The 12101-nt window shown below is 38.6% G+C and overlaps 1 protein-coding gene across 3 annotated transcripts in view; it reads right to left on the reverse strand.

The window, feature by feature from the left end:
* Positions 1-12101, reverse strand: part of Nup93 (nucleoporin 93) — a 139229-nt gene that overhangs the window by 57805 nt on the left and 69323 nt on the right. For all 3 annotated transcript variants that reach the window (XM_004625968.2, XM_023709314.1, XM_023709315.1), the window contains exon 4: positions 2341-2403. In XM_004625968.2, the coding sequence (XP_004626025.1) occupies positions 2341-2403 (63 nt within the window). The remainder of the gene's footprint in view (positions 1-2340; positions 2404-12101) is intronic.

A 12101-nucleotide genomic window follows, 5' to 3' on the forward strand; every position in this document is an offset into this window, starting at 1 on the left:
AAATAAATAAATAAATAAATAAATAAATAAATAAAGAATCAAGGGAAAAGGAGGGGAGTGAGGTTGATGTAGAATAGGACACAGATCAGTAGGGACTAGAAAAAACCCAAGGAGGAGAAAAGGAGTAAATTGGAAGTTGTAAAAGGAAGACAAAACCAAACCATACAAAATGACAAAGTAGTGGAGAAACTATTACAAATTAAATCTGAATCTTTCAGTCTGTATGTGTGGAAAATATTTCCACATTGAAAGAACACATTAAAGGAAGACAGGGAGAAAACTGGGCAAATGAATTAAGAACAGGTGGGGAGTACTCAAACCTTATTTTTACAAAGGGAAGAGGGCAATATGCTTTGACATGATACTGGTTTATTATTGAGCTATTTAGATACACTGCATATGTTCTGATAATGTTGTTCTGTTTTTACTGCAATACACCAAATAGGAAGATAGGACACATTTGTGGTTTTGTAGCTTGTTTTCTTGGCATTTCAGCAGGACATTGGCAAGTTATTCAAACATGAAATTGCCACCAAAATGCCAGGAAGCTGCTGATTTTCAAATCATTTTTGGAAAATAATTTTTGCTCAGCAGCAGTCTCCTGTAGTCCAGACAGGTCAGAGGCCTCCCTCTAGGAGGGCTCCCAACACCAGAATGTCTCCCTTGCAAACACATATGCACCCATTTTGCACTGTGGTGTGTCACCTAAATGTTTTCGCTGGTTGCACATTTAGTCTCAGTATGGCACAATGTTCACAGACTGCCAATTCTAGAAACACATTCTGCAGGGTAAATGGATTAATAAGGCTTGGTGGTATTCAATCCTAATTTGATTTCATTGGTCCTTTACAGCAGGAGAACCAATGTTGGAGAGTAACTAAGAGTGTGAATAAAAAAGAAATTTCTTTTTTAACATTTTCAAATCTTCATCAAATGACTTTTCTTATTTCTAGGACTAAATACTAATTGCCAACAATCAAATTAATGAAATTTTAGGAAATTTTATTCTGACAATTAAACATATCAGTCATTTAAATAATGCCCTGGAAACATTTTCTTTCAATCAAGAGCTGGCAGGCCCCTCAACAGCCCTATCTCACTTCAGTCCTTTGAGACACTTTTACCCTTACAGAATATATTAATAAAGCACACTTTATTATTTTTAAACCACACAAATAATACATACATACATACATACATACATACATACATAAATTCCCTTGATACTAAAGTCAAATCAGTAAGCAGTGAAAGAGAGCTCTCCCTTTCCTTGTAGGCCCTCAGCAGAGGCCCACTGCTGCAGACTGGAGCACACACACACACACCTGTGGAAGCAGCTTTCTCAGAGTCAATGCCACTCAGAGCCAATCCTTCTCCTTCCTCCCAAAGACCCCAGTGGCTTGAGACTCTCTTACTCTGTAATGGGATATTCTGGAAAGGTTTTGATCCTTGTTGGAAACAGACAGAGATAACTCACACATTAGTAAATTAAGTAATCTTTCAATGTCTTACAGGAATACTTGGAAAAATACTGCTGACATACAATGACTGCTCTGGCTGACCTGCTAACTACCCATTCTGTTTTTTTTTTTTTTTTTTTAACGGAACTGGGGATGGAACTCAGGCCCTTGTGCTTGCCTGGGAAGCACTTATTCCACTGAGTCATCTCCCCAGCTAACTACCCATTCTAAACACAAAGTCACTTTGTTTGTAAGATCTTTGAAAAAATATTAATATAAAAGGTGTTAAAGTCAAGTTATGAGTTAAAAGAAAAAGATGGGAAATATTATGATGATCACAATTACTCTTCCAAACTACTGATTCAACAGAAGGCAAAATATCATTTATACAATAAATGAAATTCAAGAATTTTCTGGGGCCGGGGAGATGGCTCAATAGAATAAGTGCTTGCCTAGCAAGCGTAAGGGCCTGAGTTCAATCCTCAGTTCTTTTTTTTTTTTTTTTTTGGCAGAACTGGGGATTGAACTCAGACCCTTACGCATGCCATGGAAGCATTTATTCCACTGAGCCATCTCCTTGGCCCCTCAATCCTCAGTTCTGGAAAAAAAAAAAAAAAAAAGAATTTCCAGGCCTTTTCATTTTAGGATTAATTTAGTAGTAACTGTCCAGTGCAGTACCTCAAGATATATTTCAGTCACTAAATACACAGAGAGGCATAAGAGGACAGAATTCTCAAAAACAGTTCCTGTGAAACACCTTCTACTGAACTACTTCTCTATTTAAAAGAGAGCTGTACCTGATAGACTCCCATTTTGAAGGAGATACACAACCTGTTGTACTTTGCTGCCCCATGACTTTATACTACTGTGGTTTTCTTACCCTCTTCCTGGACTCTTCAATGGCAGACAGCAGAGCATTGTCCTTCTCATTCTTTAGGAAGCCCTACAGAAGGGAAAAAAATAATACAATTTAGGTTAAAATTAACCTTCAAACGACGACAAATTGTAGGACAAAAGATAATCATAAAGATATCTGCTACCCTGTCCACTTTTACCCTCAAAAAATGCTCATAACTTGAAAACATCAAAACAGATGATTTTAAATGTTTCCTGGTTTTTTTTTCATTCTGGGAACAGATGATGAGAGTTAGAAGATTTCCATGAGACAAATAGTTCTATGTCCTATAAACACATGGAAAGTGAGCAGTCAAGACTGCCCTTGCAGGGGTCGGGGAAATGGCTCAGTGGAATAAGCGCTTCCCTGGCAAGCACAGGGCCTGAGTTCAATCCCCGGTTCTAAAAAAAGACTGCCCTTGCAGAGCTGGCCAAATAGCTCAGTGGATTAAAGCAGCTGCTCAGGCAGATGCAGGGGCCTGGAGTTCGATCCCTGGGCCTGCCATGCCTGCCCCACTCCTGGGGCAAGCTGAAAAGCAATTGAGACTGGGCATGGCAGTGCAAGCCTGTAATCCCAGCACTTAGGAGGTTGTAAACAGGATGATCACTACAAGTCCGGATCTACGCAGTGAGGCCCTGTAGACCCTGTGCTAAATACAAACAAGACTGCCCTTCCAAATTCCTAAATAGCTGATCACAGAGACACAGCTTTGGTTATGTAGTGCTACAGTTCCTGTAACTGTTCTATAGTTCTGTTGCTTCAGTTTCTTCCTAACAGTGAGGAAACCATCACTGCCCACTTGGTTTCATGCTTTTCACTTGTTTGCCAATGGCTGAGAAATCCTAAAAACCATTTATTTACACACTCCTGGGGTTTTTGCCATGTGTGTTTTCTATCTTATGATTACATACACTATTTATTTAATATTGGTGAGGTGAAAAAGTGTGCAAGTCTAATTTAACATGCACTGGGTATAAATGCCTGAAAAATGCACCTGCAAGATACTCCAATGGCCAAGAGGAAAGGTTTTGAGACATGAGTTTCAAATTCTGCTGCCTCCATTACCTAATGGCAGGACCTTAATTAATAAGTCACTCAAGCTTTCTAAATCCCAGTTTATCCTTAGTCTTGTCTAATAAGGATACTATAATCAAGTTCTTAGCCTAAGGTTTGATATATGGAGCTCTATTATCAGAATTGGTTAGGTCTAAGCCGTTGGTGACATTAAAGAAACAGATGCACAAGGTGTTTTTTCCCCTGTTGCTGTCACTGTCCTCATCTGCCTGAACTGGTATCTGTAGCAGAAGGGGACAAGACACTATCTCAACAGGCACAGTTGCAGGTAGGCACAGAAATAAAGGACAGACTAGCCTTCTATGCAACAACACCTTCACAAACAAGAGTGAAGCTTTCTTTCCCCAGTTTAGGATGTAGGGGCCAAACAGGAACAAGGATATTGATCTATCAACCAGCACATGGAAATTAAAGTCTTCAGCTGCCAAACAAATACAAGTTACTTTACATATCATGTTTACCAATAAACGGTGAGGAGGGGTACATGTATGTCAAGTACACTACTGGTATATTCATACATATTTGAGATAACTATATATTCAGAATAATCAATTTGGTTTTTGTTAAAAAATAAAGGAACTAGTGGGCCAGGGAGATGGCTCAGTGGGATAAGCACTTCCCTGGCAAGCGCAAGGGCCTGAGTTCAATCCCCAGTTCTGGAAATAAATAAATAAAATAAAGGAACTTTTGGGAACTATAATAAAAACAATTAAACAAGAAGTTTTAGAATAATAAACTAAAAACACGTTTGACAAGTTTCTTATATTTCTTATATTTGAAACTTACAATCAGTTGGTTTTTTTTTTTTTTTAAGTACTTGGTACAGGGTCTCATTATGCAGCTCAAACTCATAGCAATCCTCCTGTTTTCAGCCTCCCCAGCACTGGGATTACAGGCATGTACCATTACACTTGGACCGGGTGGCCAGCAAGGCCTGTAGTGCCAGGGATGGAACTGCAGTCCCTGCGCTTGCCTAAAAAGGTACTTAGTCCACTGAGTTATCTTGCCGGCTCCAGTTAATTAGTTTTTGATTGCTTATATGTTAGTGTATTTTTCAAACAGTCCTAGATAAAAGATTGCTGTTCCTTTAAAATACTGAGGATGGGACAGACAAAAAATGTAATTTACCAGTGTATTAATCTTCATGGATTCTCCAGATCCTTACATATTGGCCCATGATTCTCCTACACCTGCTATATCCTACCCCAAACTGGACAGTGCAAGGAGATGAACAGAAGCAATAGCCAGCAACTAGAAAATAGTCCTCTCCTGAAGACTCCTCCAGAGCAGTACTCAGAATACAAAAAGACTGCATCAACTATGCTAAGGGCCGTGACTCATCCACATGGCTGACACTGACATAGGATCTACCATCTGAGGTACAGGGTCTCAGGATAAATCCTGAGGGGATCTGACTGACCTTATCAGACCCAAAAGCTGCAACTCTTGTTGTATAGGTCTTTCTTTATCTTGGTCTTAACCATCCAGCAGAAAAGTATAAAAATGAAGTATAAGAAGTAAAGTCATGGTGTTATGTTGAGCTGTAGAGGACTCAGGTCAACAATTTCTGCCACTGCTAGTCAAGTGGAAGACCCAATACCATTATGGACTACTGAACTCTTTTAGAATATTTTGCTGAGTTAACACACCTATAATATTCAAATAACAGAACTAAACAAAAAAGGGGATATATCTAAATGAATGTCCATTTTGTATCTGTGTATTCAAAATGGTTAGGATATATATGTAGTTACATTCTCTTAATGAATAGAGGGATTTCTTGTAATAGTTTTTATAAATAGGATATCATGGCTGCATCTTGTACAGGAAATAACCACTAGGAAGACAGTATGCAATGTGTTAATTATTGAAACTGTCCTACCAATTTGATTTGAAACTGTCTCATTGCTATTTGTCTTTCAATAAATTTATGGAAAAAATAATAATAAAAAAAAATCTATACTAATAATTTCTAAGGGATGAAACTTCAAGGGCCGGAGATGTATCTCATTAGCACAGCACCCACCTGTCATGTGCAAGAACCTGAGTTTGAGTCCCAGTTAAAAAAAAAAAAAAAATCAAGTTGTACAAGACATTATTGTTCTGGGACAGATAACTCTTAGGAGGAAATGAAGGCAGGTAGGTTACTCTTGCCTTGATGCCACAAAACTCATACAGGCTCAAGTCCCTAATATAAAATGCAGTGTTTGCTTTTAACTTCTGTATATGTGAATCTCTAGATTATTTATAACACCTAGTACAATGTAAATATCGTATAAATAGTTGTGATGTATTCTTTGGGCAATAATGCTTTTTAAAAAAGTCTTCATCTATGTAGTACAGAAGCAGTTTTTCCCTCCAATATTTCTGTGCAAATTTGGTTGAATCCATACACATGGAACCCATACACATGGAACCCATGGTCATGGAGGCCCAATTCTACAAGGATTCTAAATTTTTATTTCCAGTTTTAATTCCTTTCAGAACTGTTACGGTAAGGTTACAAATCATACTTTTTAAAAATAACATATTAGTGGCCTATGTTTTTATACAATTGAAAATGGTAAGCACACAGCAGTACTGGGATCAGTGTGCCATCTAGTGGCAGCTGATTTCTTTTAAAGAACAAAAAGGATGATCCTAATATATGGTGATTTTTAATTCTTTTAAAAAAACTTGTTACAATGAAGACACATTGCCATTAATTTCTCAGTTCGAACACACACAGTTCTTAACACTTCTGAAGCAGTTCTAGAAGCTCTCTTTTGCATCATTATGAAATGTAATAAAAACACTGCAAATGTTGCTACTGAGTACCATCCAATGAAAAGGTAGGCTTGTGAAAACATCATACAGTGAGTGTGTCCTCATTCACCTTATCTAATCTGGCACCATGCAACTTCTGATTCTTTCCCCAAAGTTAAAATGACTATGAATGGTAAACATTTTGAAACAATTCAGGACTCTGAGGCAGCTACCACAACACAACTACAGACACCTCGAGGAAAGACACCCTCATACACTTCAAGGAAAACTAACGGCTGGTTGGAATGAAAATGCTTAAAAAAAAAATTGGACAGAAACATAACTTGTCTCCAGTTGTCTGTAAGGTATCTTGCATGTCCTCAACCTAGAGATATATTTTTATGCCTCAACAGAAAATGGGTTCTCAAGAGCAGTGGTGCAGGGTGTGAGCAGTATAAACTGCTCCCCTCTCTCTCTGAAGCCCCCAGGGCACAAAAAGGCCAGACTGCTCACCTTCCACTGAGACAAAGCAACGTCAGAGACTGTGAGCATCATAGCTCCCATTACCGGTATCCCCTCATCATCTTATAACAAGCACTTTTTAATTACTTTAGTCTTCCACCCAACCTGTTCTGTTAGCCCACACAACAAAGAATATCTTACCTAGCCTTGCCAGAGACAGGCACTACTCCTGATTTCCCCAATCTCTTATTTCCCAATCTCTTTGCTACCAGAGTCCTGAAACAAACCTCTCTTCTGTAACAGGCTCCTTCAACATGTCTGAGTTTCCAGCTTTCTCTCATGCACAGTAGCTCCCATTTAGGAAGTAACTACGAGCTATACACTTCTTTAGGGAATTGAAATACGAAAGTATAGACATGACCACCGACTCTCCTCACCCTGTTTCACAGATGAAAAACAGATTTCAATGTTTAACTACCTTGACATCAGGAAGAGGCAAAGGCAAATTCAAATATAATTCTGACTCTTCATACCAACTATTTAAGAAACAGCAAACTTCTAAGTGATATAAATAAAACTTCTTTTCCCCTTTAAGAGGAAAAAGATCTGGAGGAGGGCAAAATATCCTTAAATTTGTTTTAATGAGGTATCAATTCTCTACAAAGGATGAAGTTGAGGCTTGGAGAATAATTTTAACAGCAGTACAGACTGAGCATGTACACACACACACACACACACACACACACACACTCTTTAGGGTAAAAAACAAACCTAAACATGAAATTTACTTATTATTTCACATATACCTTTTTTAAAAATTATTTTTGCAATTTTTCTTTCCTGTTTATTATTCCAAACAAACTTGAACCTCCAGCAAACAGGAAACCACTGAAGTAAAATAGCAAGAGTCACCTTGGTGATTAGAATACAAGATGAATTATTAATACATACTTGGTTGTAGACCTCTTGAGAAGAAGTTGTTCACTCATATTTAATTTCAGCCTGTTTTATGTTGGGATATCCCATATCCACTCTTGCTTAGCACAGATGCAATTATAACATACATTTCACATATACCTTATACATGGTAATTTATAAAATTTATTAGTGTACCTATGTTTTAACTGCAACTCATCACATAATCTCAGGCGTCTCATTTTCCACTTGAGGCATCATGCTAGAGTTCACAAAGTTTCATTTCTTTCTTTTTTTAAAATGTATTTGGTTATTGTAGGGTCTCACTACACAGCTAGGATTCATGGTGATCCTCCTGATTTCAGCCTCCCCAGTGCTGGGATTAAGGCATGCACCACTACACCAGGCTCTGGCCGGCTCAGCCTGCTCTGGGAGCGGGGCTAGCACGGCATGTGGTGCCAGGGACGGAACCACAGTCCCTGCGCTTGCCTAAACAGGTGCTTTAGTTCACTGAGCTATCTTGCTGGCCCCAAAAGTTTTATCTTTTAAAGCAGTTTGGATTTCAGACTTTTAGATTTAAGGATGCTGTACTAATAACAGCTGACACATGGCAATGACTTTGCACCAGGCATTACACATATCTGGTTGTAGTCTTCAATTTTAACTCAAAGCTAACTTCTCAATCTATTTAACTAGACTATATTTTATAATATCCTCTAAGTGTAAAAGTTGAGCAAGCTGTATGATATACTTCCTAGAAATTTTACCAACTCTAAAATGCTCTGGGGATTCTACATTAAGATGACTCAGTTCATATTCAGCAGAGCTCAGGCTTAATAACTAATTTTTCTGGCTTTTTTTACCCTCTTACATCCTACCCTGTTTTTTCTCATCACAACACACCAAGATAGAATAAGCAGGTACTTCATCCTTGTATTTTTATTTTTTATTCCCCCATCCCCTCCCATCTAACATCATGAGGGATGAGACAACAAATGTCAAGGTTTTGGCATTCGTTTAGAACAGTGGTTTTCAAAATGTGAGTCAGAATTGGTAACTGAGTCATGAAATCAAACTGCATTTTTAAAAGGAAGAAAATACAACATTGATATGTGATATAAGTATTTTATGAAACATTTGTTTCAATTATATGCATTTATGGGTGGTATATGAAGTGGATCATAATGAAACTACAATTCTTACTATGGGTCATAATCCAAAAAGTTGGGGCTGGTGAGATGGCTCGGTGGTCTAAAGCACCTACTTAGAACAAGCTAAGCGAAGCAAAGCAAAGCACAGGGACTGTGGTTCAATCCCCCAGCACCACATGCCAGCCAGCCCCGCCCCCTGGTGGGCTGAGCTGGCCACACAAAATAAATAAAAAAATAAAGAAATCAAACAAGGACCCTTCCTTGCCTTATTAAAAAAAAAAAAAAAAAGTTGAAATCACTGCTCCAAAGGTCAACTCCATTCCAAAATACTATTACTGCTTTATCATTATGGAACAATAAATGCCACACATCTGCTCAAGCCGTATCTTCCATCTCCTATCTTTAAGAAGTGGGCTGTCTCATAATATTACAGGCTGAGGATAACTCTAAACATAATCTCAAGAAGTTGATTCTCTTATCAGATATGTAGTCACATCTCAAAGATCTTTGTTTTGGGAGGGTAAGGGGGGTGCTACTGGGGATTGAACTCTGGACTTTGAGCTTGCTGGGCAGGTGCTCATGCCACTGAGCTATATCCCCAGCATATCTCAAAGATCTTGTGGTCAAAATGGCCATCAAATGCTCAGGTCCAGAAAGATAGACATAAAGTGCACTCCCTTTTTTGTACCAGGAATCGAACTCATGACCTTGTGCTTGCCAGGTAAGCACTGTGCCACTGAGTTGAATCCCTGCCAATGACCTTATTTTTAATCAACATTCAAATTCTGGATTCTACAATACAAATGGCAGTTAAATTTTATGGTAGGAAACAGAAGTGAGAAAAAGGATGCTTGTTTTGCCAAATGGCTAAATTTTTTACTTTCCAAAAGTGAAAACTATTAATAAGGGTCTCTATGAGAAAAAGTTCAGTACTCACATTAGCTAGGAAAAGATGGTGCATGAAAAGCTTCCACTGACTTCCCATTCTTTGCTTCGCATAATAACAAATACATGATTTGTTGGATGGCTACATAACCAGTGTTGTTCCTGTCCAACAAAAGTTTTTTTTGTTTTTTGGTGCAGGCTCTCACTATGCAGCCGAACTCATAGTGATACTCCTGTTTCCAGCCTCCCCAGCACTGGGATTACAGGTACATGTCACCACGCCCAGATTCTATCTCTGGCTCAGCATGCTTGGAGACAGGGCTGGCAAGGCATGTGGTGCTGGAGATTGAACCCTAGCCCCCACATTTACTTAAGCAGTCGCTGAGGACTGAGCTATGTCGCCAGTCCTGAAAAGTTTTAAACATAGAAAACTAGTCTGAGCACAGCAGCCAGGGTTTGATCCCCAGCATTCCATGCAGTGCGCTGAGATGGTGACTGAAACTGGGCACGGTGGTGTGTGCCTGTAATTCCAGCTCGTGGGAGGCTGAAAACAGGAGAATCACTGAGTCCGATCTGCATACTGAGACCCTATAGACCCTGTACTAAATAAAAAACCAGTCTGTGTTGATCCCACAAAACAACAGCCGTATTTTACATAACTCTCAGAACACAAAGGACATCCCATATTTCTCCCATTCAGCAGACTAACTATAATCTATTCTGTCAAAATATAGTGAGGTACTCACAGCAGGTTAGATGTCTTAGAAGATATATAACACAAAAATACATGGTAGATATTATAAAATCTTTGTTCAACTCTCATTTAATATACTTTATATACAAATCAATAAGAAATCTGTAACCACTCCAAATCAAAATGATATTAACACGCAGTGAGCAATGGTGTCATGAATGGTTTAAAGAAATTACCAAGATATAAGGAATAAGTAGATAGGTAAAAGAAGAAAAGAATAAAAACAAATTTTAGAAACTGAAGAGCTTTGGTTAGTGCAATGGAGAAGGGTCCAAATTCTATAAAGATGGGAGTGTAAGTTGTAGCCATTATTTTGCTTTAATCCATTCTAAATAAAATTCTCTCATCACCTCTCCCAAACCTTCTGCAAAGGTAATATTCCTTAGAAAATGAAAAAGGATAAAGTAGGATATTCTTCACATAAGCAAGACAGAACTCCTGACAGTATTGAGAAGAGCCAGAGCTGTTGGGCTTATCAGATGGTGTGGACATGCCTTTCATTAGCTCCCTTTTGTGATACCTATACTGAGAATGCCGCAAGGAATCTTTCAAGTGCAGAGATATTCATTACCAACAAAACACACAACACACTAAACCAAACAAATTTTTAAACTGGAGTATTTTCAAAATCTGGAGAATTTCTGTAAGATTTGTAGCATATTTGGTTATTTTATTACACCACTATACAATGCTAGCTTGTAAGACCCACAAGAGGCTGAATCTTCACCTGTAAGGAATACAGATTGAACAGTGAGTCCAAGCTTATTCTCTAACTCAGACATTTAGAGTGAGTCCCACTGTTTGTTTTCTAAAATACTATTAATACTTTAAATCACCCTTAAATCATCTGTTCACAGATTCCATACATATGTTCTAAAATACTATAGAAAGCAATATTAAGTGGGCAGAGCTGATATGTGCCAATTGTAGTATATTTTTAATGCTTTGTAGGATTTCTCACTGTGCATATATATAAAAGACTAGCTGCTTTCCTTCAGCAGGTGGCAGCAGATGCTGTGAGACTGCTAGTGGGGTTCCACCATGTGCAGGCTCAGCAGATCCATGGTGCTGCAGACAGCTCTAGAGCCACAGGTGGCAGACCTTGGTGATATAATATGGCAACGGGTAGTGACCAGGCCATCTGTTACTGTCAGGATGCCGAGCCCCATTTTGTGCACTGTTTCTACTACTGGACTAAAAAAGGGCACACAATTATCTGATCAATTTGGACCCATCAAGCAAAACTAATTCCTTGCCCCAAAACTCCAATAAGTTTTCAGAATGGGCTGTAATTCCTCACAAATAGATAAGAACTCAATGGTCACTAAGAAACTCGAAACTCAATACACATACACAGCAGTGGGGAACGCTTCCTTTGGCACCAGCAAAGAACCTACAGGCAACATTTAGACCTAAATGAGCTGACATGCCTGGTCCCTTCAGGTAGCCATGACAGAATTTCATCTGCCCCTTTGCCTTCTGAGAAGTCCAAAGGCTTAAGAGTTACTGATAGAAGCTTATCTCATCACCTTTTACAAATCCCTTATAGTTGCTTCTCATCCAGCTTCCCTCCCTCCCCGGCCCCCGCAAAAAAAAAAAAAAAAAAAAAAAAAAACCACAAACAAGATTCTTATTGCTAAGATTTGGGCACTGTATCAAGAAAACAAAAAAAAGTAGAACCTCTCATACCCAGAAGGGAAAACAGCAGCAATAATAGGGGCATGCCAGTTTTGTAGTGGATAGCAACAAATACAGAGAAT

The sequence above is a fragment of the Octodon degus genome, unplaced genomic scaffold, assembly GCF_000260255.1.
Source record: "Octodon degus isolate 3935 unplaced genomic scaffold, OctDeg1.0 scaffold00011, whole genome shotgun sequence".
In the NCBI taxonomy this organism is placed as follows: Eukaryota; Metazoa; Chordata; class Mammalia; order Rodentia; family Octodontidae; genus Octodon; species Octodon degus.